Source organism: Heterocephalus glaber, unplaced genomic scaffold (assembly GCF_053883595.1).
Source record: "Heterocephalus glaber isolate CG9 unplaced genomic scaffold, H.glaber_assembly_v1.0 deba00000943, whole genome shotgun sequence".
NCBI lineage: Eukaryota > Metazoa > Chordata > Mammalia > Rodentia > Bathyergidae > Heterocephalus > Heterocephalus glaber.
In genome coordinates, this window is record NW_028258175.1 from 8059329 (window position 1) to 8086432 (window position 27104).

Below are 27104 nucleotides of genomic sequence, written 5' to 3' on the forward strand. Positions count from 1 at the left end.
GTGTTCTGAATGTCACCAGGCAGAGCGTTTTAGAGGGTAGCAGTTAAAATTTCAAAAGAGCTGTGTGTGGTGGCACACATCTGTAATCCCAGCACTCGGGAGGCTGAGGCAGGAGGATTGCTGCAAGTTCGAGGCCAATCTGAGCTACATAGTGAGTTCAAGAACAGCCTGACCTACATAGTGAGTTCAAGAACAGCCTGACCTACGTAGTGAGACCCTGTCTCCAAAAATAATAATAATAATAATAATAATAATTTAATTTTGCAACTTAGAATAGAACAGCAAAATAAATAATGTGAAGAGCAGTTTCACATTTTCCTTCCAAAGCAGAGGTCATTATATGGGCTGGACAGCAGAGGAGGGATGGATGACGTTTCCCAATGGGAGGGAGAGGAGAGGATGGCAGAACAGGTGCCCGAGAATGGCACTAAATGGCCAGCCTGGATGGAGGGGAATTGTCTGTATGGCTTATGAAACTGTTCTGAAACTTGGAAGTCATTTCCAAATAAATGATTAAAAAAAAAGCAAAGAGAGGAGGAAGGCCACCCAGGAACGGTATGGGGGACCCCTTATCTAGGACCCAGGCTGCTTCTGTCTTTCAGCTCTGCCTTCAAGTGATTTTTATCCTCAGAGTTGCCCCATAGACCAGGATGAGGGCTGCTTAGGACAGTTATACAGTTGTGCACTGCCCAAAACTCCCAGGAAGGGGATTCAGTAGGGACTGAAATGCAGCCTGTGGTTAGCTTGCGAAGCCAAGTCCCACACCCTTAGGGATGCTTGTGCCTGCAGCAGCTATCTTTTTCTAATTCAACTGTTCACAGTAGTGGAACAAAGGTACACAAGGGCTGGCCTGGGCCTGCTGGCAGCTTGGCCATACTGGCTGTCCACACAGCAGGAGGCAGAGGAAGAGTGGGGTGAAGCGGGCACTGCCGTGGGTGCCAGCCTCGCCCGTCTGTGCACATGTCCCCGATGGGGAGGGAGCCACCGGCCCCGCCCCATGTTGCTATGTGGGGACCATATGTGGTTTCCAGGGCGCCCTGAACAGCCTCATCCCACCAGAGGCACAGGGGTAGAGGCCCCTGTTAGGCCACCCTGACCCTCAAGTACACACTCTACTTCCGTTCCCACATCACTGGGCATGTGACTGTGTGTCTGACTCTGGCGGGTGTGACTGCTACTCCAGGAGGGGACAGAAGGGCCAGTGGGGCCTGGTACCACCAGGGCTGGGGAGGCCACTCTGAGGACATGGAGCTGCCACTGATGAAGTGACCTCTGGTTGGGAGGCTTAGGGGGCAGCAGGTGCAGGAGAATCTTGGGCGGAGAGAAGGGATGTGTGGCTGCAGAGGAGGACTGAGTCTCGGCGGAGGACACAGGCACTGCCCTGGGCCACTCGGGGCCCAAGGCTGCTCTGCGCCTTGGCAGTCTCTGCAGTGCATGCCGGGTGCCTGCCCCAGGTAACACGCTCTGGGCCCTAACTGGTATTTACCGCCCCTCCCTCCCCTGCCATGGGAAGTCCCACAGATCGGGGACCGTGTGTCACTCCCTGTGTGTTCTGTGCTAGGAACAACGAGCAGTACGTAAAGGAAGCCAAGTGTCTGCTGCACGAATGAGTACATGGCAGAGGGACGCTTCGTGTGACCTAGTGCTCTTACTGTCATTTCCCCAGTCTAAAACCCTGGGATCATGTTCTCATTTTTAAAATGACCCCTAACCTCTCCCCATGGCTGCCCCAGCTGAGAGACACTGTGCTGCCCCCTCCCACAGGCCGACAGCCATGAGGAGTGCAGACTGTCCCCCAAGGCCTGCTCTGTGATGTCACAGTAGCCATCCCCTGGCTCCCTTGGTCCAGCGGTGACATCACCAGACAGGCGAAGCCAGGGGTTGGGGTGTGTGTTCCCTGGGCCTTCAGGAAGAGTGTGGGCACCAGTTAGCACTCAGATGACAAGAGGACATTTTCCAGTAAGGTGGCAATGTTTTAATTTGCCCTGGCACTCCTCACAGCCCCACTGTCCCCAGTCACTCCCGCACGCTCATGTAGGAGTGACCAGGACAGTGTTTGTGTGGGAAAACTGGAAATAACTCAGGCCTTGCCTGGGGGAAGTGGCAGGAGATTGTTCCAGCCATCTGTGGTCAATGTGCAGTCTTCCAGGGACCTGCGGGGTGACAGGGACTGGGGAAGGGCCCCACCGTGCCGGTACCGAGCGTCACCGCTGTGTAGGGTATTCTCCATGTTTGTCAGAAACCTAGAAATGTCACACGTGCAGGTTAAGTCTAGAATGTCACACATTGCCTGAACAATGGGCAAGGCCTCGCTTTCTGCTTCCTCTCTGTATTACTGGAAAATTTCCACTGGGTAAGGGCCAACACACAGCTGAGTGTTGAGTGGAAAATAAGAATACCCATTACATGGGCCAGGGATTTAGCTCAGTGGTTCCGCCTCCTGCCTCAAAAGCGCAAGGTCCTGAGTTCGATCCCCCGTACCAAAAAAAAAAAGAATACCCATTACAGTTCCTAATGTGTTCCTTTTGTGTGTGTGTATGTTATGGGAATTGAATCCAGGGCCTTTGTTTGTTTTTTATTTTGAGATAGGGTCTCACTAATTTGCTAAGTTGCCCTGGCTGGGCTGGAACTTATGATCCTCCTGCCTCAGCCTTCCAGAGTTCTGAAATTTCATATATATTTTTTCTTTAATAAATTTTTTCTTTAGTGAAAAGATGTAGAAGTTAGCCCAAGATTTGCTGCCTGGTATATTGCCATGGTTCCATCTGTGAAGGTATTTTTTATTTTTTTCTTTCTTTCTCCATTTATTTAGTTAATTGTATTTATTCATTTTTATTTATTTATTTAGAGAGTCCCACTGTGCAGCCCAGGGTGGCCTTGAACTCACAGCAATCCTCCTGCCTCAGCCTCCCTGAGTGCTGGGATCACAGGCGTGTGCCACCACACCCAGCTCCTACTCACTTCTTTACTCCAGAATTCCTTGCAAACAGCAACAGAAACAGCCTCAATGGGCTAGGGATTTAGCTCAGTAGTTTCACCACTTGCTGCGCAAGCTCAAGGACCGAGTTTGATCCCCGGTATCAAAAAAAAAAAAAAAAAAAACCACCCTCGCTAACGTTGAAAGTGACAGTCAAGTATTCCCACTTGCTCTTTCCAAAATGTCCTCACTGGGGATGGCACAGTCTGCACTGCTCCAGGAAGATAAGGCTTTCTGCTGACTGGAGGGGCAGGCAAGTACATGAGCCATGTCCCATCCCAATCCACCTGCCACCGAAAGCAAGCCTCTCCTTCCTGCTTACCAACAGGACATGGGAGGAGAGTGAGCTGAAGAAGAGGAGAAAAGGACCCAGCTCTGAAAGTGGCCATCCTCAAAAGACAATGGAAAAGATCCGGAGTCCACCTCAAGAGGGAGAAATGCAAACGAAATGACACAGGAATGGAGAATGCGACAAACTTTCTTAATGAACCATTCAGACTCGTCTGGCATGGAAACCTAAGACTTTCCCCTAACTAGGGACAATACCAGTGACATGATTTTAGAGAACAAGCTGCCACCCAGCCCTGGGTGCAATTGTTGTTCCAGGGAATTTTTCCTCCTGGTTTGTGACCACTGGTGACACTGGACTTTCTCCAATGTCCTCTCCGTCAGCTTCACAGGGAGGGCACGGCACCTGCCCCTTGACTGCTGCACAAGTGAGCAGTCACCCACAGCTGAACACCGGAGTCTCCAGCCCCTCTCATAGGGTCTGCATAAGAGTGCCGGCATGTGGTATCCACCTCATATTTCTTAGGTGCAGGAGGCAGGCCCAGGACAGGCGTCCTCTGATCAGCCGGGAAGCTGAGGCAGTCTGGTCCCAGCTTAGGCCTTCTTCCTCCCAAGCCAGCTCTGTTGCCATCAGGCTGCCCCAAAATGGCTCTCGAATCAGAAGATGCCCAAGTTCTCCAGGCCAGGGCACTTCCAATGGGTATGCCTTGAAAATGTGGCTTTGCAATGACACATTTCTTTAAGACTCAAAGCTGAACAGAGTAGGATGTGGTGCCACACGCCTGTGATCCCAGCACTGTAGGAGGCTGAGGCAGGAAGATTAAACTTCCAGCCCAGCCTGGGTAACTTAGCCTCAAAATGTATGGGGGGGCGGGGGGCTCAGGGATTTAGCTCAGTGGTTCCGCCACCTGCCTCACAAGTGCAAGGTCCCGAATTCGATCCCCAGTACCAAAAAAAAAAAAAAAAAAAAAGAGTGGGGGATATAGCTCAGTGCAAAGGCCCTGGATTCAATTCCCAGTAAAGAGACAGAGTCTAAAAGGGAAAAAAGAGAGCTGAGGGAGGAGCTCAGTGGTAAGGCACATGCTTAGTATGCACAAGGCTGTGTTTGATCCCCACCACCAAAGATCAACAACAAAAACGGGGGTGGGGTGCTGAAATAGGAGAACATCTTTCTATACTTTCAGAGAGCAGTCATAAGGCAGTTAAATGCACTAAGCTGTATGCCTGGCTGTGACATGGTTTGTTTTTTTCCTTTTAATCTGAGCCTCAGCATCTTGTTTAAAAAAAAAAATCCTTAAAACTATTCCCGCTCTCTTTGGCCTTAGCTGGATCTACTTCCAATTCACTCCAGGGCCTGTAAAACACAGACTCATTGTAAACACCAGTCATAAAGGCAGCAGATAATTTTAATAAGAATCCAATGTGCAACTCAGAATTCTGCAAGTAAAATTCCAACGTCTAGATTTACTCCTAACAGAGAGCCTGAGCCCACAAAGTTGGAGAGGGCTTTTAATACTCTAAACACGCAAGACCTCCTCTGGGAAGACAACTGAGCCAAACTGAGGCTATGAAGAGCTCTGGGTAGCAACGGGGAAGCCAGTTGTCCCCCAGAAACATTTTTAAGGCAATGCCATGGTCAGCAAGGAGTCTGTCACGTGCTGAGTTGGCTTAAAGAGATGTCAAACCTGAAAACTTTGTTACCAAGGCAACACACTAGCACTTCTTATAACCGAGGTGAGGTGATGAACGGTGCATAAGCAGCAACTCCTTCTAGTTTGAAACTGGCAAAATTCTCCTTTGAGGTCCAGGTAGGTGGGTTAAAACCTTTTCATCAAATTTTCTGTGGTCCAGTGTTTTCAACAGGGTGACTCCAAAGTGCCCCCCTAGACAGTGGCAGAGTAAAAGTCTTTTAATTTGCAAAAATGTATGGTTAAGTCTGTATTTTTGACATTCCGATGGCATATCTGATGAGTATTTCATACTCGAGGAATTTGACATTCAAATTCCACAAAATGTATATCTTACGGTCCTCGAAATGGCCCTGCTTTTGGAGATTTTTGCATATATAATTAGTAACAGCTTGAGATCATTTATATACCACCATCGGAGCACAAATGCTAACTAGGCACAGCTTTGAGTTTTGTCAAAGGAAGAAAAACCATACAATCGGGGATCCTGTGAGCAGCAACTTCCTGAGACCATAAATTAGGGTTTCAATGACAATGTAGGCGACACCAAGATGACATTATTTTCCTGCACCTTCCAAAATGAAACTGTCATCAGATAGGAAAGAGGGGGGTATGATGCATACCCCTTGCATGTTACAGTACCTGCTTAGAACAAAGCAAGTTTTGTTTGGAGAATGAATGGCAATGGCTTTCTTCTGTGCATTTGATTAGACTTGAAAACCATGGCTTGCTGCCATCCAGGATGCCTGAGGGGTTCCAACAGCTCAGTATTCAAACTCCACTCGTTAACAAGCAACATCGGGGGACATTCAGCAAGTCTGAAGTTTGTGTTGTGAAGGATTTTTCCACCATTACAGAGCAAATAAGGGTTCTTTGTAGCAATGCCTGGAAACACAACATGAGACCTTTCTTCACACCAGAATTGATAAATAGTTCACCGAGTGAACCAAAGACTTTTATTTTTGAAAAGCAGATAACACCAAAGTACTATATGGTATCCATAATTCACTGCAGAAATAATTACTGGCATTTCCAAAACACCAGTGAACAAAGCTGAATCAACAGTTACAAATTTCAACCAATACATAGAATTTTGGCCAAGTTTTTAGGTTGGATTTCTACATGAGTATTCATTCATGAGTTCCCTGTGCCAGCTGAGTTTCAAAACAGGGCCTCCAGAAAGGTGAGCCCAGCTCTGTCTCAATTTCAAAGTGGCACAACAACCAACCTAGACCTCTGGCTGCAGCTTGAGTCCCAGAAATCATGCTGCTCTTATATAACAAAGAATAGCTCTGAAAAATCAAGTCAGACTTTAGATTCCTTTAAGACACTTCTGGTGCCCCAAACTCTCAGCACCTGGGTGGGCCCGACCAGGCTTCCCTCCTTGCTCTGCTGGGAGCCCAAAGGCACCCCACTTTGAGAGGCTGTTAAGAACCACAGTAAACCCATGTAAAGGCAATGAAAAAATTATCCATTTATTTTTGTTTAAAAAAGAAAAAAGGGAGCCAGGCACAGTGATAAGCATGTGAAATCCCAGCTACTCAAGAGGCCAAGGCAGAGGGGATCCTTTGAGTCCAGGAATTCAAGGCCAGTCTGGGCAATACAAGACCCCCTCCCAAACTAGGCAAAAACAAAGTGTGCATTAACAAATGGGAAAATGATCCCCATCATATGGTTACAGAAAACAAGTCTATAAAACCCTCCTTCCCAAATTAGGTTCAAATGTGTTCAAGACCAAAAGGAGGTCAGGAAAGCTGTTAATACTATTAACCATTAAAAAAAAAAAAAATCCCTTCATATAAAGTGGAGCTGAGGATCTGAAGGAAACAAGGAAAGGCAGAACAATGATAAAACCCAGCCCTAATTTTCTTTGATTTTGCATTTATGACCTCATGGATCTATGTCTGATGAGTGTTAATGGCCCTTCCTTGCACTTGAAAGAACATTAAGAAATTAAAATGAGCTTGAGTGCCAAAAAAGTTTGCAATTACAGAATCTAAGGAGCAAACCCATAAAGTCTCTAAGGCAAGATTTTTGTCATGGGGCAGGAAGAGAAGGACAGGATGACAGGTGCTACAGGCTGCTTCAGCCAAGGGCCAGGCACAACAGTCTCAAAAATAAGGCAAACTGTGGCTTCTTAGTTTGAGACCAACAGAAGGGCCCACTGAGGCCGGAAGGCAAATCGCTGGAAGATATCAGAGGGGGCGGCGTCACAGTCATGGTGGCTTTGGGGCCGTGGGTCGGCAGGAAACCCTTGAACCCACACTCAAGGTCCACGTCTCTGCATCTCCTGTGCATCTCTCCAATCAGCAATTTCTGGGGTTAGGAGGTTTGTTACTTTTGCGATATTTTCCCCCCAAAAGAAGACATGAAGGTGGAGAGATGGGACCACTGGAGCTGAGCCTGTCCCAGGGGTGGGCTGGGGGAGATTCAGGGAACTTCCTGCAGCTCGCAGCTCCCTCCAGGCCTGGCCATGTTCTACAAGCGCTTGTAGGTGCCCAGGAGGGCTTTGCAGTTGGGACAGTAGTGGTCCACGTCCTGCAGGGCATCCACGCAGAAGGGGATGAAGCAGCAGCCCAAGATGCACCTGGGAGAACAAAAGGTCACACAGGGAGCATGTTAGCCACTGCAACAGGTCGGGCGGTACCCCGCAAAACCCTACGTCCACATCCTAACTCTGAGAACCTGCAGCTGTGTGATCAAAACCTATGGTGACTGTTTACATTTTTAAAAATTCATTACAAAGCCCAGGGATTTAGCTCAGTGGTTTTGCCGCCTGCTGCGCAAAGCACAAGGACCAGAGTTCGATCCCTGGTACCCTACCCCCCAAAAAAATTCATTACAATGGCTGGGTGTGGTGGTGCAGGCCTGTAGTCTCAGCAGTAAGGCAGGAGGCTTGCCAGGAGTTCGAGGCCAGCCTGGGCTACAAGGCTAGCCTGAACTGCAAGGCAAGACCCTGTCTCAAAAAAAATTACAATAATAAAAGACCAATTACTATTAATTTCCCCCCCCAATTTTCCCCTTGCTTCAAACACATTTATCCCATTTTTCATGCCATTTTCTGAAGCAGTTCTGGAAGTCCTCTTTTGTGAGTGTCTTTAAGAGATGTGATCAAAAAGTATGGTGAATGCGGCCACTGAGTGCCATCCAATAGAAAGGCAGGTGCATAAAAACATTTCAATATGTCCTCACCCAGCTTATTCATCAGACCTGGTACCCTGTAACTTCTGGCTGTTCCCCAAAGGCAAAATGACCATGAAAGATCATAGAAGGGCCGGGGATTTAGCTCAGTGGTTTCGCCACCTGCTGCACAAGCACAAGGACCCGAGTTCGATCCCCGGTACCAAAAAAAAAAAAAGAAAAAAGAAAGATCATAGAATCGATTCAGGACATTGAGGCAGCCACAACAGCACAACTAAAGACACATTATAGCACCCCTTGGAAAATTAAGACCCTATTGAGTCCACATGAAGGACCAACAGACTGCAGATATGACCCTACATCTGTCAGAGACTGTGCTGGGTGTATTTTCGGGGTTTTTTTGGATTTTGTTTCCTCAGTACCAGGGATCGAACTCAGGACCTTGAGCTTCTGAAGCAGGCAAGGTGCCACTGAGCTAAATCCCCAGCCACCTGGGTGTATTTTTCATATCTGGAGTCATGTGAACATCCTTTAGAGTCTTAGATCAGGGTTGGTAATTTTTTTTTTCTGTTACCGAGGATCAAACTCAGGACCTTGGCCTTGCAAGACAGGTGCAGTGCCACTGAGCTAAATCCCCAGCCCAGTACATTTTTTCCTGAAAGGCTGCAGAGTACATATTTTAGTTTCAATGGGCCACGTGGCCTGGGTTTTAACTGCTCAATTCTCCCCTTGCCACAGCTGTAGAGAATTCCTAAAAAGGTATGAATTCCTAAATAGGTATGGCTGGGCTCTAGTGACACTTAACCAGGTATGGGCTGGACAGAGCCTGGGGCCATAGTATACAGGCCTGTGTTTTCAAATCTTCTTCCTCGGAGAAGCTGCTGCTCATAGCAGCTGAGCCAAGTTCCCCACATGACACCTCTTAGCTATGTCATCCGCACACACAGGCAAGATCATCATGCATCCTGGGGACCAGTGTTGTGACATACAGGTCACAAAATGACAGACACTGAAAGATTCCACCTCTATGAGGAACTTAGATTCACAGACAGAAAGTGGAACGGTGGTTGCCAGATCACCGAAAATGTAGGTAAAATTCAACATTGTTACAGGAAAGTGTTGATTCACATAAAGCAGAATCTAGAACTATTCCGAAGAGGAAATGGTCTCGTGAAAGGCATTTCCTCCTGGTGTGTGCACTTACCAAGTTCAAATCCAGACAGCGTCACACACACTCACTGACCTTATCTTCAGCAGCCCCATGGTTACAGATAGGGAAAACAAAAGCACAGAGAGGTGAAGTCATTTGCCCACTGTCACACAGCTGGAGTGAGGAGATCGGATCCCACTCTGTCACATTTAAGGAAGGGACAGGACGGGCAGAAAGGCTGCCTCCATTTCAAAAGCCAGATCAGCAGATGCTGACCTGCAATATTCCTTTCCCTCATTTCAAAGGTAAAAATGAGCCTTAATATAAATATTCAAAGGTAATGAACTTGTAGTTAACATTTTCTGGCCACGGAATAAAAGCAACAGCCAGCATTGGAGGCTACAGGCAAGGCAGGGAATTGGGTGCAAAGAAACCTGGTTGAGTCACCTTCTTCCTCACTTAATGGTGACCTCTAGGAACCTGACGAGGTGCTCTGGGCTCTGAGCCCCTCTTTGAATTAAGGAAGAGAAATATTGTTCTTTCCTGAGCTAACGTCACAGGCAGATGATGGCAAGGCACGTGGCAGTCCTCAGGAGCAGAAGGCTCCTGCAGAGAAGCTTACAAACCCATTTCCTCCAAGGAAAACAATAGAGCCATGGTTCAGAGCGGGCCCCATGGACAGGAGGGGGATGCCTAGCATTACCTGCTTGGGAAAAAAAATTCAATCATGTTTCCTCAAATTTCTCTCCCAGAGCAGAAATAATTACCTCTTTAAATATAATGCCCATGGTACAGACACAAATATGTTTGCAATCCCTCCCCTCCATTGAAAATGGCAAAGATACTTGAGGTCATAAAAGGATAAGAAGTTTTGAAGAGGTTACTATGAAGCGTGTCAATGTACAGCCTGTGTAAAGTTTCCCTCGGAGTCAAGCAAACATTATTATGTAGGCCATGGAATTCTAGAAGCAGAAGAAACCCTAAGGGTACCACCCTCTGTGGAGGTGGGTGGCTGCTCCCCTGTTCCCACAGGCCAGGGAGTGGCTCAGGCAGGGCAAGAAGAAACGAGCGGCCTCAGGTTCCAGGTGCCGGCCCGTGTACCTAAGAGCAGGGTTTTCAACTTCGAGGACTCTGCAGCCACAGGGGGAGCGTGGACTACAACATGGGAGGGGGGCTACGGGCCTCTATCTAGTGGGTAGAGGCCAGGGATGCTGAATAACATCTACACCAGGGGCTGGGACGTAGCTCAGAGGTACAGTACTTGCCTAGCAGGCACCAGGCTCTGAGTTGGATCTCCAGCACTGCCAACATAAAATATTCTACCATGCATAGGACGGTCCCCACCCCAAGGAAGTCCCCGGCCTGAACATCCATTCTGCTGCAGTGGGAACCCCTACAGGGCGCAAAAGGGCAGGCAGTACACTCACCCCAGGAGGCACAGGCTCCCGCAGGACAGCCAGGTGAGGGCACCAGCACTGTAGGACAGCCTAGTCACGATCATCTTGTTGCAGGAAGGACAGCACATCTGGATGGGGCGGTCAAAAAAGGACACGGGCTGCTGCACGAAGACTGTCTGTACTGCTGGGAAAAGGAAAGACAAATGCTGCTCCGTAAACAAAGAAGAGGAGTTCCGTAAGCCACAAAAAAGTGGGAACAGGGCCTCCAAAAGCCATTCCCAGCAGCGCTAGGCCAGGCATGACGATACCACACACCCGTAACCTCCAGCATGCTGGGAGGCTGAGGCAAGAGAACTGCAAGTTCAGCCCAGCCTAGGCAACTTAATGAGGCCCTGTCTGGAAATAAAAAACCAAGGCTGGAGATGCAGCTCAGTGCAAAGGCCCTGGGTTCAATCCCCAGTACAGAAAAGAAAACCACACCACTGTTCATGACACCCAAGTGACCACCCACAAACAAATGGAGAAATAAAATGTGATCTGTGCACACAATGAAGCATTATTCAGCCTTAAAGAGGAAGGAAACCCCCATACCAGCTACAATGTGGACGAACCTTGAGGACATCACACTAATCGAAATGAGCCAGTCACAGAAAGACAGGCATTGTCTGACCCACTCAGAGGTCCCTGGAGGAATCACAAGCAGATACTGAATGGCGGAAGCCAGGGTCTGTGGGGGAAGAGGACTGGGAGTTGCTGCTGTCCGGGGACAATGTTTCTCTTTGGGGAGGCGGACAGTCCTGGAGGTGAACTGTGACAATGCTAGACCAAAACACGAATGCACGTAAGGCCACTGAGCTGTACTCGCAAATGGCAAAACGGGGCCAGGATTTAGCTCAGTGGTTCCGCCGCCTGCCTCGAAAGCGCAAGGTCCCGAGTTTGATCCCAGATACAAAAAAACCCCCAAACAAATGGCAAAACGGTGCGCTTTGTTACATATTTTACCACAATAAAAACTGAAAAATACAGAAAATGGAAGAAGAGGAAACAACAGCAGATTTGTAAAATTTTCACTTGAGGAGTGTTCAAAACCTCCACGCAGGAGATGGGGGAAGGCTGGTTGTGCCTCGAGTTGCAGATTCCACATCACAGGACCCTGGGGCTGCCCTGCAGCTCTGAGTCAGCACGTCCGGACCGGGCTCCCCAGATTGCCTTTCAGGCCCCTGGAGAGGTTCCACTGAGGTGGTCCATGGATAATAAATACAGGAACAGTGGAGGGGTGGGTTTCAGCCCCAATTTCTGCAGCCACAGATTAGTGGTTGCCGGGAGGAGGAAGGGGGGCTGGTCAGGGGTCTGCAGCTTCAACATTCAGGCATAGCCGACACCAATGACCTGAGCACTAGAGAAGACAGCTTCAGGGTGTGTGAATAACATCTCCATTAAGCTCTTCTTAAAACTTCCGGAGTTAACAGAGTTGCTGGGAAGACCCGGCTATAAGGGCTGTCGGGAGCCTTACACTTACCGTGGTGTACACCACAATCAGCAGTCCCCTTGTGTCACACAGCCTCCTGTAGGGACTGCAGGGCCCCCTGACGAGGGCAGAGTTTACGAGGCAGGAGAGGCACACCCAGCCCTGGCAGACAACGCTTTGAAACCGTGTCTGTACACACAGTGAGTACAAACTAACGCTAGGAGGAGGAGGGTATGTTGCAAGAAGGTACGGGCGCCACGATCGGAGGACAATTTCCAGGGGTGAAAATCATCAAGCATTCAAGTTGCTTATGCTCATATGTCTGTCAAAGTGACCCTTCCGCTCCCTTTTGTTATGTAGTTAGAATGAAATTCATGTAGCCTATATGTTGGGGGGAATGCACCACTGCCCAGAGCTACTGAGCTTAGTAACACCCACAGAAACACTCTTCCCAGAAAAGCAGTGCTGAAGCACACTTGGGCACTAACATGTAAGCTGCAGTAAGGATTTTCTGGCTCAAGAATAAGTTATTTGGGGCTAGAGATGTAGCTCAGTGGCACAGTGCCTGCCTGGCAAGCATAAGGTCCTGAGTTCGATCTCTGGTGCCAACAAATAAACAAACAAATAAATGAAGTCTAAAGCTATTTTCTCATCTTCCTCCAAACTTCAAGGGGTCCAGCTGAGCCCAGCCACCATCATGTTTCCTTTTATTGAGTGCTGGCTCTGTCTATGCTTGGCATAGGGAACAGTATCTCATTTGAACAACTCAAGGAAGCAGGTACCGGCTGAGTCCTATTTCACAGACAGGGAAACTGAGGCACAGGAGCTTATGTGAACAGATTCATGGGCTTCTTCTCTCAGCTGCTGAAGATTCCCTCCTGAAGGCTGGGGTACTGACCAGGCCACACACCTGAGCTGCAGGCAGCACCAAGGAAGTAAGACCGTGGAGGTTTTTGTATACCTGTTCCTCCGGTTCCCCCTAAACCTGGGGCTGGGGTTCTCCGTGAAACCTCAGTAGAAGCAGGGCCCTTCATACACAAGCTCCCACTCCCCATTTCCCCTAGGACAGTTGGTTGTGCCAAATGTGACTAGGTTGGGCATAGGAAAGACCCTAAACCATTTTTCCCATCCCTTTTGTTTTTATTTTGAGACAGGGTCTCCATAAGGTGCCCAAGCAGGACTCAAATTTGTGATTCTTCTGTCTCAGCCTCCCAAAGTGCAGGGATTACAGTCGTGTACAACCACACCTCACTCTAAACCATTATTTTATTATGGAAAAACCGTGGGCCTCACCAGAGTGAAATCTAAGGCTCTGAAATTTCAAGGTGAGGGCTGAGGTGGCCCCGCCCACACTCTGGTCACCCCTGACTCTTGAGTTCTCAGGCCAGGGCGGAGGATAAGGGTGGGTGGGGTGGGAGGAGAGGCCTCACTTACTTGTGTTGGCACTGGGGTTGAGGACGGGCATTGGTTGGGTGTAATACAAAGGAGGGTTCACGCCTTTCCCATCCGGGCCTGTCATGAGCCCCGTGGTCGGTCCCGGCCCCGGGGCTGGAGGCGTCGGCATGTAATTGTTAACTCCCACGGTCTCTTCATAGGATGGGGGCGCAGTGGGCACCGAGGAAGGCCCCGGAGCTGCCTGGTAAGGTCCTGGAACCGACATTTTACCTACGGCAAAAACAGAAGACACCAGGTAAGACATTCAACCGATCTCCCCACCTCTAACCTTTCATGTCCTTTCTGAGGAAAGGACAGGTCCAGCCTATCTGAATGTCAGAGGGGCGGAAATGTCCCTTCCAGACCCAAGAATCCTCATTTTAACAGAAGCTTCCTTTTTTTTTTTCTTGTACCAGGGATCGAACTCCGGACCTTGCACTTACGAGGCAGGTGCCGGAACCACTGAGCTAAATGTCCGGCCCAACAGAAGCTTTCTTAAGTAAAGATAAAAAGTAAGTAAATAGGCCCCCAGATCACCCAAACCTAGAAAACTCCCAAGAGAGACATCAACTAAATTTGAGCAGTTTCTTCTTCAGACCCCAAACCCAGACCCGACAGAAATGTTCTTTCCCCAGTCGAGCACTTCTCTTTTAATCCAGTGCGGTTTTCACTCATCATACCGGGGCATGGAAATGATAAAGGCATTCAAAAACCAACCACAAGTTATGGAGAATAAAGTGCTGAGCAATAGCAGCCAGGACACGTGACAGGGAGCTCAGGAACAGAGCGACAAGTGCTGGGCCGAGACATGGGGAGAGGGCGGCTTGGGGCGCAGGAGGAAGGCAAGTCTGGGAGGGGTCTGAAGGGCCTCTCCCGGGGTCTTCAGCCTGGGGGCTGATCACATTGGTTTGTTCACTTTATGAAAATTCGAGTGGTGCTGTTAAGATGTGTGCCCCTTTTTGTCATGTATGCTATAGTTTTTAAGAGTCAACACAGAGCCAGGTGTGGCGGCAAACACCTGTGATCCCAGCTACCCAGGAGGCTGAGGCATGAGGATCGAAAGTTCAAGCCCAACCTGGGCAACTTAACGAGACGCTGTCTCAAGATGAAAAATTAACAAGGGCTGGGGATATAACTCAGTAGTAGAGCACTTGCCGATCATGTGTGAGGCCCTGGGTTCCATAGCCAATACCTCAAAAGGGAAAAAAAGGGAAGCGGGCCAGGGATTTAGCTCAGTGGTTCCACCGCCTGCCTCGCAAGCGCAAGGTCCCAGAGTTCAATCCCTGGTACCAAGAAAAAAAAACAAAAAAAACCAGGAAGCAGATAGATCCACACTCATTCTCATCTGGAAAAGCGAGTCAGAGTCCAAGAGCACCTGGGCACACATTTCTTCTGTGAGGGCAAAAAAGTGGTTTTCCTCCCTGGCACAGCCCCTGCCTGCCTAGAATTACAGCCCGAGACCCAGCTGTGTTCCTGCCTGATGCTGGCACGCAGTGGCCACTGGGCAGCTGGAGAGGACACAGTGGCGTCCTTTGTGTGCTGCGTCTCCTGCTGCGACAGGAGGGAGAACCAGGAAACGAGGGCCGGGGCAGTGTGCTGCTGGGAGAGGCTGGGACGGGTTGCCCGTTCTTCCCCCACCCAGAACTTCCACAGGCACAGGAGCAAGGAGCTCGGCTGCAGGGAGAAGGGGCTCCTCCGAGGAAGCTCAGCCTGGGGAGTGGAAAGAGGCAGGGGGAGTAGACTGGGCTGGGTCCTAGGAAACTTCCCAGTCCCCCAGAGGCGCTCAGACTTATGGGACTGACTGAGATGCCCAGAACCTCTGGGCTGGACATGACCTCTATCTGCACTTCCTGGGTATGGCACACGAGGCTGCTTAGTACTTGATAGATGGTGAGTGCGACTGAGGATTTAAGGGTTTTGTTTTATTTCTTAAGTTTCTTAAGTAATTTAAATTTAAAAACTCGGGCTGGGAGTGTAGCTCAGTGGTGACAGCAAGCCTGAGGTCCCCGGGCTCAAGCCCGAACACCAAAACAAAAACAAAAACAAAACCCTAATAATTCAATTCTTGATACACGTGTACATGAGTGTTGGGACAACCAGGCTATGTGAACCTAGATCTCCAACAGTAAATTTGATGAACTATGGATCAAAATGTTTTTGATAAAAAATGTAACATCCAGTTGGGCACAGTGGCATATACCTGTAAATCCTAGACCCTGGGGAGGCTGAGGCAGGAGGAACCCAAGTTTGAAGCCAGCCTGGACAATTTAGTGAGACACTGTCTCAAAATTTTAATTTTTTTTTTTTTGGTACCAGGGATCGAACTGAGGACCTTGAGCTTTCGAGGCAGGCAGAAGAAAAAATTTAAGTTTTAAAAAGGGTGGGGGGTATAGTTCAGTGCTAAGAATACTAGATGTGTGAGGCCCAGATTCCAACCCCAGCACCACCAAAAAGGAAGGAAGGAAGGGAGGAAGGGAGGAAGGGAGGAAGGCAGGCAGGGAGGGAAGGAGGGAGGGAGGAAGGGAAAAACTCTGCCTGGGTTTTGAAAACTTAGTATGAAAATTGGTGTAAAATATCTTGTTAACAATTTTTATAGTGGTTATACAAGAAATGATCCTAGTTTAGATACATGGAGTTAAGTACTCTTGAAAAGTATTCTTTTTTTCCCCCCAGTACCAGGAACTGAACTTAGGATCTTGTGTTTGCCAGGCAGACATGGCACCTCTAAGCTACATCCCATTCCTGGCCCCTATGAAAAGTAGTCTTAAAGTTAATGTCAGATCTTTCTTCACGCCTTTTACAATGGAGCTATTCAAACTTAAAATGCCCTCAGCAGCTCTCCTTCTGGTTCTCCTGCACATCACACTGTGAGAACAAGGACCACAGAAGGTTACAGAGCAGAGGCAAGGTCCCACCCCAGAAAAGACAGCTGAGACAGGTCTGTGAGGGAAGAAGAAACTGCACAAGGCCCCTCTGTAGGTGGAGGGAGAAGGGGGGATCGAGTCCGCAGGCTAAGCAGGGAGAGCAGGGGGGTTCCCAAGATCACGGGAGAGTCTGTGAAAATCAGTTCTGCGTTAAAAATGCAATGAGCTGTGAAAAGTGGTTGGGTGTGCTGTCGGCTTGCTCTGCCCCCAGGCACAGAAAGGAAGGAGAGAGAGAGACCACATACAGTCGGTCACCACACAGCCAGGGGATGTGGCTCCCAGGTGGCTCCACACCTGTCCCCGCCCTTTGCTCTGGGACCAGCAGCCTTTCTCAGCTCTCCCAGCCAGGGACAACAGGGCCGCCTGCCCGCTGCCGTCACCGACGTGTGTGCAACACGTCAGGACCACACTGTCCCTGCCTGTTTGAGGAAGACAGACCCAGACCTGCCCACGCACTCTTAGGAAAATTGCATCACTCGAACAATTACAGGCCCCGAAAACACAGGCCGCGGGGGTCTCCGAGAGCCTTGCTTTTATTTTTAGTCAGTCACATAAACACATCTATAATTCTGAAAGAAATGAGCACCAGGCCTAAAGAGTAAAAACAAAACCGTAACCAGCTGGTTTGAAAGTTTTCTAAATTCCCTCAGGCCCTGAAGGCAGGAAATGCCACTACTGTACCTACTTTCTCTGCCTAGGCTGAGTCCTGTTTCTTTTTCTCTCCTTCAATTTCTCTTAGGCTTTTTCCCTTGGGCTTCCCCTAAGGCACAGGAGGCCCGCTTACCCCTCCCCTCCTTACCATCCCTCAAAAGTGAAATCCTTGCTCCATCACCACACAAACGCATGCACGCACGCGCGCGCACACACACACACACACACACACACACACACACACAGAGTTCAGGCCACCTGGGTGCTGATGAGGTCCTAGCACAAATTAGATTGAATGCTTCCCCTTTGTCTGGAACAAACTGGAAACTGCAGGAAAGCATTTCTGGTTTAGTGAAACAGCAAAGCTAGCTCTGTCACGTCAGAGTGCAGCCTTGGAGAATCCCTCCCTTAGCCCTGGGTGGCTGGGTGGTCACCGCACTGAACAAGTCAGGCAGTCCCTGTGGAGTGTGGGTTGTCATAGTAACTGGGAGCTTTGTAGGGGAAATAAAGGGATACACAAGAGGACTCCTTTCTCCCTCCCAGTTGTTTAACTTTGTCATTAGGACACTGCAAGTGGCGTTCTATTGCCCCTCTAAAGGAGGCCTCATTGAAGGAGATTATTGCATCCACTTTCCACCCACCCCCAAAGTCTAAGAAAACACAAAGGGTTGGGAACTTCTGTTTTCCCCATTTCAGAATGACTCTTTTATTAGCTATTTCCAAATTCAGAAAGAGGAATTCTCTAAATATGGAAAAGGGGACTGGGGCTGGCTTCACGGGTGCACGACCCAGGCAGCTGCCCGGACGGGGTCCTGCATTCAGAAGGTCCCTGAACAGGGGTCACTCCGATAGATGTCTCAGTGTTCTGTGCAGCCAGGCTCCTTCCACACATCCACACTGAGTGGGAGCCCCAAAAGTCAAGACAGCCAGATGTGACCGCTGGCCACAGGAGAGGAAAGGGAAGCAGCTCCGACTCAGACATGACTTTGACCCAGAAAACAGCCGTGACCAGCTATGTGACCTGGCCTGGCTTCCTCCTCTGCAGATAGCCTCGTGGGCCTCTGAGGTCCCTTCCAGGGGACACTTCTGTTCTCAAAGCAGCCAGGGAGGGGCCGATGGCCACCGAGGGCCTGTTGAGAATGCACGGTGTGTCAGACCAGGTGTCTGGGACAAATGGGTTCTCCAATCGCCAGCATTTATTCATTCAGCGTGTCTAGATGTGTCTTTGCCAGCTGTCAGGAATGCAAATCGACCGAGTCCTGTGTCCTGTGCATCCCGTAGTCTCCCCAGGGAAGTCCCAGTCCATTCCGTGATGACCACAGGGGCCACCTCCAGCAGAGTGAGGCTGCCCAGCCCAAGGGCTCTCCCGAATTTTGTCCTGGGGCCAAGCACGGCTGGTGGCCAGGTCCACCCTGTCACTGGGTCACTCCCTGGTGTCACCCCAGGAGCCCACATTCCAGAACCACGACCTGGGCCCAGCCAGTCAATATGCTGGATGCCTTGCTCAGGAAGGACAAGAGAGTGCCCGGTGATACCAGGGACTGGACATGGCCTGTTTAGGCCTCCACTGGGCAGCTACCTTGAGTCCAGAGGTTCTGAGCAAATCTACTACAGTATCCATCTCTCTCACAGCTGCCCCCACCTGGATTTACAAATGCAGTCAGAGGAACCCTCGAGGATGCTTCCTTTACGGTAACAGGATGTGAAATTCACCCCCTTGTATGAGTCACCAAGACTGGAATCAGGATGATCCTACCAATAAACAGTGAGGCACAGTGGCACATGCCTGTTAATCCTAGCACTCGGGAGGCTGAGGCAGGAAGATTGCTGCAAGTTCAAAGCTAGTCTGAGCTACAGGGTGAGACCCTATCTCTCTCACACACACAAACACACACAAATAAATAATTTAAAAAACAGGTGAAAAAACTGGGGCTCAAAGAGGTTAAGCTGCTTCTCCAAAGTCACACAGAGAGGCAGGAGAAAGGCTTGGATTGACAGCCGCTGAACTCCAGAGTTCTTTAGACCAAAGCATCTCTGCCAGGCCGGGAGGCAGGGAGACAATCCCTGGCCTCCTTCTGCACACGTGCCCCCAAATCTAACAAACCCACGGCAGGAAAGCACACGTGAACTTCCGAGGGGTCACTGCCTCCCCTCCGCCTCCCTAATCTGCAGCAGCTGTGAGCGCTGTACTTTGACACAGCCCAGATAGGGCTTAAAAGCATACCTGCTGGTTAATTTTGTCCCTGAGCTCTCTGCAATTCCAAATTCCGCTTCTTCCATAAACAAGGACCAGGGTCTTCATGATCAGTCAGGTGTGGATATTCACAAGGCTCTTCCCGCTCGTGGTTGGGAAGAGCTCAGAATTTCTCTGAAATGAAAGGGCCCCCTGGGCTGCTTAGGCAAATCAGCTTTCCCAGGCAGCAGGGTCCCTTGTGAATGACAAGGGGACAGGGCAAGTTATTTGGTCTAGGTTTTTTTTTTCATTCAGTACTAAGGACTGAACCAAGGGCCTTCACACAGAGCTATCCATGCTCAGCCCTTTTTTATTTTTTATTTTGAAACAAGGTCTTGCTAAATTGACCAGAAGCCTACATGGATCATCTGGGCTCCCGGCCACGACAGTAAATGAACCTCGAGACATGGTGCTGCCAGGGAGAGGCCAGGCACAAAGGCTACAAACCCTGGGATGCCGTTTATGAGATGCCCAGAACTGGTAGATCCACAGAGATACACAGCAGATGGTTGTGACCAGGGAAGGCACTGAGAGGAAACAGGGTTCTCTAGGGGGTGATGAACATGCTCGGGAACCAGACAGTTGAGAGCTGCACATCATCAATGTATGAAACACCACCCAACTGTCTGCTTTCACATGCTTAATCTTAGCCAGCAGACACCTGTAATCCTAGCACTCCGGGAGGCTGAAGCAGGGAGATTACAAATTCGAGCCCAGCCTGGGCAATTTACCAAGAGCCTGTCTCAAAAAATAAGTAAGTAAATAAGGTTGGGGATGTAGCTCAGTGCCAATCCTAGGATCAATCCCCAGTGTTGCCAAAAAAAAAAAAAAGTTTATATTATGTGACTTATACCTCAATAAAAGAGAAACAAGACAAGAAGCCTGCTCTCGCCCACTTTAGGGAGCTCTCATTCACTCCTCCGCAGAGCTGTCTGCACAGTATAGAGGTCAAGGTGCAGAGTCTGGAGCTGGACGGCCCAGTTTCATGTCCAGGCTCCCCAGTGCCCCTTGGCCTGCCTTCAGTAGCTCAGTTTGCCAGTCTGTAAAACGGGCACACAGGCAGTTTCTTCCTCATAAGTAAGGCTCTGGGAGGATTAAATGAACCCACTTGTGCAACGTACCTGGCTAGACGTGGGACACACAAGGACTCAGCCTGGTACATGCCTGAAATGTCATGGGTCTTCACAGGTTGAGCCACCAATCCAGCCTGCCCGGGACAGAGGTTTCCCTGTTACCAGCCCTTTGGTGCTACATGTGGGCAAGTCCCAAGCCAAACAAGACAAGCTGATCACCCTGATGCTTCGATATTTGGATTTGGTTTTTGTTTTTTGTACTGGGGATCAAACTTGGGACCTTGCACTTGGAAAGCAGGCGGTGGAACCACTGAGCTAAATTCCCGGCCCTTCAATAAATATTTGTAGAAAACAGTATCTACGGGTTTAAAAAGGTCACCAAGGGGCCGGGGATTTAGCTCAGTGGTTTCGCCACCTGCTGCATAAGTGCAAGGACCCGAGTTTGATCCCCAGTACCCAATAAATAAATGAATGAATGAATGAATGAATGAATGAATGAATGAATAAAATAAAAAGGACACCAAGAAGCTGGTCGTGATGGTGCATGTCTATAATTCTGGCATTCTGGGAAGCTGAGGCAGGAGGATCTGCTTTTGATCTCAGATTGGGTAACTTAGCAACTTAGCTAGAGGCTGTCTGTGAAAAATAAAAAGTAAAAGGGGTAGGCATGCAGCTCAGTACAAAGGCCCTGAGTTCATTCCCAGCACCTGGTGGGGTGTAGCACGAGTTTGGGACAGAAACAGACAGGAGGAGGGGCCAGGGATTTAGCTCAGTGGTGCTGCCACCTGCCTCACAAGCACAGGGTCCTGAGTTCGATCCCTGGGCTCTTGGGAGTACCACTGTGCTCCACAGTAGCGTCCTGGGGGTCATCTAGGCGGAGGTCAGGTCAAGCTGTGGGTGGACACTTGAAGAGGGAAGTGTGGACGGGAAACAAGGCCTCATCTCCAAGCCCCAAGCGGGCTGCACTTCCTCTTGAGCAAGAGCTCAGCACTGTTCTATCACGGCCCTCCGCATCCATTCCCGGCTTGGAGCAAGAAGGCTGTGGGGCAGGGGCAGCAAGGTGCGACCCCTTCCTCCTCCAGCAAAGACAGTCAGCAGTGGAGAAGCAGAACAGATTCACTGAAGCCGAGTTTTACAAGACATGGGAGCCTCACCGAACACAGACCCACAGAGCCCAGAACCTGTCCACTCCTGTGCAATCAGCAACAGACTCCCGTGGCCCTCTGTGTGGCGGCTCCACTCTACCCCTGGTGTGGGTAGGGCCTCCAGGTGAGGGACCTACGGTCAGACGGGGGTGAAGAATTCCTCCAGGACCAGCTCCCCCACGGGAGGCGGGAGGGTAATTCCAGTTCTGGGTCCTATGACCCCGCTTGGGGAAGAAGAAAGAATTCTGTTTTCTAAGAAGGGCAGAGGGGTCAGAGAGGGCACAGCGCAGGAAGGTGGAGAAGGCCAGAGAGACCCCCACACCACCCAGCAAACTCAGAAATGGCTGTCACTCCATGCTGACACTGCCTTTTTGTGGGTGTCAGGTAAAGTCTGAGGCTCTGGCTTGATTGTACCCCAAGATACCACAAATGTCAACGACTCCTGCCGGCAGGTAACGGGTGGGGGCACCTCTGCAGGCAGCTCCACTGGCAGTGGCCACTCAGCACACAGAAGGTCTCCTCATTTGGCCCCGAGTCCTTCTGTGTCCCCAGGCGCCCAGGAAAGAAGGCCACAGACAGAGGAGCAGGGCCCAAGGTGAGCACTGTTCTCAACCCTGCAAGCAGCACCTAGGCCTCACCGCAAAAGCCCACCAGGAACCAGCCTGGGGGGAAACTGAGGCCACGGAGCTCGTGAGTCAAGGAGATGCCATGGTCACTGCCTGGTACCCAAGTTACCGTAGTACACGGGACTTTCAGATACACTGTGCATGTTCACTTCTCACTTAACACGGGCTGGGGGCTTCAGCCAGCAGTGCGCAGCATGGACGGAGGCCTGGCCTGCTGAATGCCTCGGAGGGGGCACAGAAGGGGAGTGAAAGCGGCAAAAGAGTTAGGGTGATGGAACATTAGGGTAAGTACTGTGTTAAGCAACAGAATCCCTGGGACGGAATCTCCTGGGTTCAAATCCCACCTCTGTCACTTCCAGGCTATGTGACCTGGGGCGAGCTGCTGAGTTCCTCTGGGCCTCACATTTCCCAGTCTGGAAAATGGGCCGATGACAACAGTACTTAACAGCTCAGGGGGCGGCAGAGAGAGCCATATGCCCAGAACACAGGGTACTCGGGATGCTGGAAAGGGTGGCTGGGATGGCTCACCTCAGAGAAGTGCAATGAGGCCGGGAGGGGGACCTGCCCAGTCACAAGGTGGCTTCACCACCAGGCAGGGAGACCCATGCACAGACCCTATCAGTAAACAGGCGCATATCTGTCTAAATCCCTACTGCCCGGGCCTCCCACAAGTGCCCCCAATGTGGCAGACAGGCAGCCCCCCCAAAATTACTCCACAGCCTGTGACTCTGCGAATGTCACCTTAAATGGTGGGAAGGACTTTGCATACAGGATCAAATGAAGGACCCTGAGATGGAGGTGACTCTGGATTATCCAGGGGGCCCAATGTCACCACTAAGGGACCTTGCTAGAGGCAATCAGGAGGTCGGAAAAGAGGTTAGAGCAGGGCCAGGGATTTAGCTCAGTGGTGCTGCTGCCTGCCTCGCAAGCGCAAGGTCCCAAGTTTGATCCCTGGTACCAAAGAAAGGAGAGATTAGAGCAAGCCCTGCCAGCTCCCAGGGACTCTGCACCCCTTTCCCACTTCGATTTCAAAGGCTCATAGCTGGAAGGGAATTTTCCTCTGGGACATTCATGCCTAGGCCTCCCTCCTATCTGACTTGGAGGAGACTGGACTTCGGACTGGAGCTGACCCTAGAACAAGTTTCAGCTTTGAGGCTACTGGGCTGGGATGAGTAAGCGGCATGTGAGACAGACCGAGGTGAGTTTCAGGAGGTGGAGCAGGAGGCTGTGGTTTAAATGTATCCTTTCCAGTCATTCTCACTGGCTTCTGTCTCTCTCCTTATCTCTTTTCCATCCAGGACAAAGTGAGGACACAAGACCCAAAGCAACTGCCAACACCTTGGTCTTGGACTTCCAGCTTCCAGTCCTGGAAGCTAGTAAATTTCTGCTCATTACAGATTACTAGTCTCAGGTGTTGTATCATAGCAGCAAAGGTGGACTAAGAGTATGGAGGAATTTTTTTTACTAATTCTGCAACTTTTCTATAAACCCGAAACTATTCTAACATCTTTTTTTTGGTACCGGGAATCGAACTCAGAACCTTGTGTTTGCCAGGCAGGTGCTGCACCACTGAGCTAAATCCCTGGCCCAAAACTATTCTAAAATAAAGATTTTATTTAAAAAATCCCCACATCTGCTATCATTTTTCATCCATTCACATGGAAAAGAAAAAACCTCTGTTAGCACAGAGCCAGCCTGGACATAGAAACTCAGTGCTCTCGCCAAGTGCTAGCAGGAGGGTAAACTGAGGCTCACCTCTGGAGGCATCTGCCAAAATTTAATGTGCAGGACTCCTTAGGCCCAGGGAATCCAACCCCCACAGTGATCTGCACTGAGGATAACCACACACCAGCCTAGGGTGTCTTCACGACACTGTTGCTAGGGACAGGGGACGGGCAACAACTGTCCCAGCAGACACCCGCGTGGGGAAAGGGTGTGCAGCCACCAAAATGGAATGAGGAAGTTTCATGTGCGGAAATGCAGTCATCTCCAAGATATGCTGATGCATGAAAAAAGCCAGAACAGTGTTTACAGTAAGCCACCGTCTATTTATGTCCTATTTCTTCTTATAATAGGAATAAATATCCCTAAAGGATACACAAAAAAGACCCGTGGGTGTCTGCAGATCAGAAATAGGTGGACAGACATAGGAGGACGTGTGGGACGGACAAAAAGACAAACACTTCTGTTTGTCTTTTCTGTTGATCTCTTACATACAAAGACATTAAAGCTCTCTCTTTAGTTGAAAAAAGTCTCCTCCGCAAATCTCCCTGGCCTGGCCTCCCTCTCACCTCCCTCCATCTCTGGGGGCGTGACGTCACCACAGCCTTTTGTGCCCTGAACTGTGTCCCTGCCCTGCCTGGCCTCAGTCCCTCCCTGTTTGCAGAGTCATTAGAGGCTCGCCTTGCGGCCTCCACATCCGTGTTCCACATCCGCAGGTTCAACGAACCGAGGCTGAAAATACTTGAGGAAAAAAGTATGGGCACTGAACAAGTACAGACCGGTTTTCTGTTGCCGCTGTCCCCTAGACAATGCAGTGTAAGGACTAACTGCTTACCTACATGTACCTTATGCTATTGGCTATGAGAAACGATTCTCAGAAGCGAACTAGATTCGAAGCACAAGGAGGATGCGCGCAGTCTATGCAGGCATTATGGTGTCGGAGGGGTCCCGGATGTAGGTCCCCAAGGACGCCTAGGGGTAACTGCTGTCTGGGGAGAAGATGTTCTTCCCACCATGGCGCTGTCACGCCCAAGTTCATCCTGGTGGCACTGCGCTTCCAGCATTTTGTACTATGATTCTTTCTCACCCCGGAGGCTCTGAAGCCTGTGTGCCCTTGGGATAGGAAGACAGGGAGATGCAGGCGTAGACACAAAGGGAAAACTGAGTCTGAGCTCTAAGATTTGACTGTCGGAGGGGACAAAGGCCAAGCAGGAGAAGGGAGCAGTGAGGACAAGGTCCCAATCAGCGCCCCTGTGGGGCAGGGGAGCCTGGCGGGCCAGGAGGGCATGGTCGAGTTGCAGAAGCCTTCTCACCTTCAGGGGGGCACCAGGCTGGGCCTTCTGGGAACCCCACAAAGGGCTCTAGTTCAAGAACCAGAAGCTGGGGCTGGGGTGAAGCTCAGTAGGAGAGCACGTGTGAGCACGCGCAAAGCCCCCCCACCCCCAACCCAGCGGCCTAAGAGCTCCTCATGCCCCCGCCCTCCCAAAGAAGTATTCAACTCTTGCCAAGGAGAGTTCAGTTCCTAAAAATAAGCCTCCAAACCCAGAATACCAGGAAAAGCCACCCAACTGCTCCCGCTGGCGTAAACACACATCAAAGGCAGCGGGCGCAGGGCCCGGGAGTCTTCTTCGAGCACAGAAAACCACGTCTAACACACAAGCCGCGGCCTCCACGGCTGGCAAGGCTGCATTCCACAGCCTTTCTAAACAACCCCCCAAAAGATCTTAGCCTTTTCCTAAAATGAATCTCATATTTCCCTCTGCCTTTCTAGTCTGGGAGGGGAGAGGGGAGAGGAAAGAGGAAAGAAGAGGAGGAAAGGGAAGGGGGGGGATGGAGGGAGGGAGGGGTGCGCTCCCCTTCACTTTGGGGGTCCTGTACCATCCCAGCGGTGCAGCTACAAAGCTGCTGAGGCCTCCGCCCCCAGCTGAACCCAACGTAAAGGAACTTAACAGTATTGGGGCTCAGAAAATGAAGCTCCCAAGCACAGCTCATTGGCATGCTGAGCTCTCCTGCCTCTGCATGGGGGGGCTTTCTCTGGATCAGTCATCTGACGTGATACAGATTCTGCAGCAAGAACTCATACAGGAACCGTCATCATGACTCACCGCGGCGGGGGAGACCAAAGGTTGACACTTTGCACAGAAGGACTTTGTCCCAGGCTGCCACCTGTTCTACAGGCCCACTGTCTCCCTGTTCACCACCTCTAGGAGGTTCTAGATTTCATCTCAAGATGCCCCCACGCCTGTAATCAATCTGTAACCTTTTCTTCCTGTTCCTCTGGCCAGTGTGAGTTTATTCCATGGACTTGATGAATGGGAGCCCCTGGGGGTGTAGGCAAAGCTCCTGTCCCTGCAGAGCTCGCCAGGGGCTCCAGAGAGTGTGGCTCACAGATCTGGGCATCAGCCTAGAGACATTCTTCGTTCCTCCTGCCTTGGATTTGCTTGCCTCCTGGGCTCTGGCCAAATTCCAGATACTGCAGGCTAACTGTTGCCGCTTGGAAAAGGATGGCAACATCGGTCTTGCCTTTGGCAAGGTGTAGGGATCCCGTGCCATGAGCGCAGAGGCCCCTGGCATGCCCTCCCAGGCCTCTGCCCCAGGCAGGCTCCCACTCCACCCACCCTGACGATGCTCCCTGGCACCTGCTCCCAACATCTTCCTGTGCCAGGCAGTTTCCCTAGCAGAACCAAGGGATGTTCCTGGGGCAAGGGCTGTGCTGAGCTTCTCCGGATTCCCCACAGGGCCGGGGGAAAGCCCCTCACAGGACAGCTCCCCAGGCTGAGGGTCAGGTCCCCATATGACACCGATATCCTGTATGCAACAGGTATTTCTAGCAGGAGCTCTTCAGCAAGGTCCTTCTTCCTCGAGTACTAGGGACTGAACCTAAGGCCTTCCTTCACCCTGAGCTATATCCCCAGTCAATCTGGTTTTTTTGAGACAGAGTCTCACTAAGTCACTAAATTGCCCAGACCGAGCTCAAACTTGCAGTCCTCCAGCTTCAGCCTCCCAAAATGCTAGACTGCAGATGTGTACTACGACGCCTGGAAAAAATGTCTATTTTTAGGGTCTGGGATATGGCTCAGTGGTTGAGTACTTTCCTAGAATGCAGGAGATGCTGGGTTCCATCCCTCGAACTGCAAAAAAGAAAAAATTCTATTTTTTAAATGAGGAAAAAAGACAAATTCCAAAT

General features: G+C 50.3%; 1 protein-coding gene and 1 long non-coding RNA gene across 9 annotated transcripts in view; one reads left to right on the forward strand and one right to left on the reverse strand.

The window, feature by feature from the left end:
• Positions 1–5875: 5875 nt before the first annotated feature.
• Litaf (lipopolysaccharide induced TNF factor) overlaps positions 5876–27104 on the reverse strand; it is a 33217-nt gene continuing 11988 nt past the window's right edge. For 4 of the 7 annotated variants that reach the window (XM_004855873.4, XM_004855871.2, XM_004855874.4 and 1 more), the window contains exons 2-4: positions 13544–13774; positions 10672–10825; positions 5876–7540 (exon numbers count right to left, since the gene is read on the reverse strand). In XM_004855873.4, coding sequence (XP_004855930.2) covers positions 7432–7540; positions 10672–10825; positions 13544–13769 — 489 coding nt within the window. In that variant the 5' untranslated portion in view covers positions 13770–13774 and the 3' untranslated portion in view covers positions 5876–7431. The remainder of the gene's footprint in view (positions 7541–10671; positions 10826–13543; positions 13775–27104) is intronic. The other 3 variants (XM_087209130.1, XM_087209131.1, XM_021237263.2) reach the window with 1 other exon arrangement.
• Positions 13628–23825, forward strand: LOC106010371 (uncharacterized). Of its 2 annotated transcripts, XR_015450456.1 has the most exons (5): positions 13628–13799; positions 13960–14055; positions 18751–18810; positions 20002–23393; positions 23494–23825. It is a non-coding gene; the product is annotated as an uncharacterized LOC106010371 (long non-coding RNA). The 2 variants fall into 2 exon arrangements; XR_002386543.2 differs by having other exon boundaries at positions 18751–23393.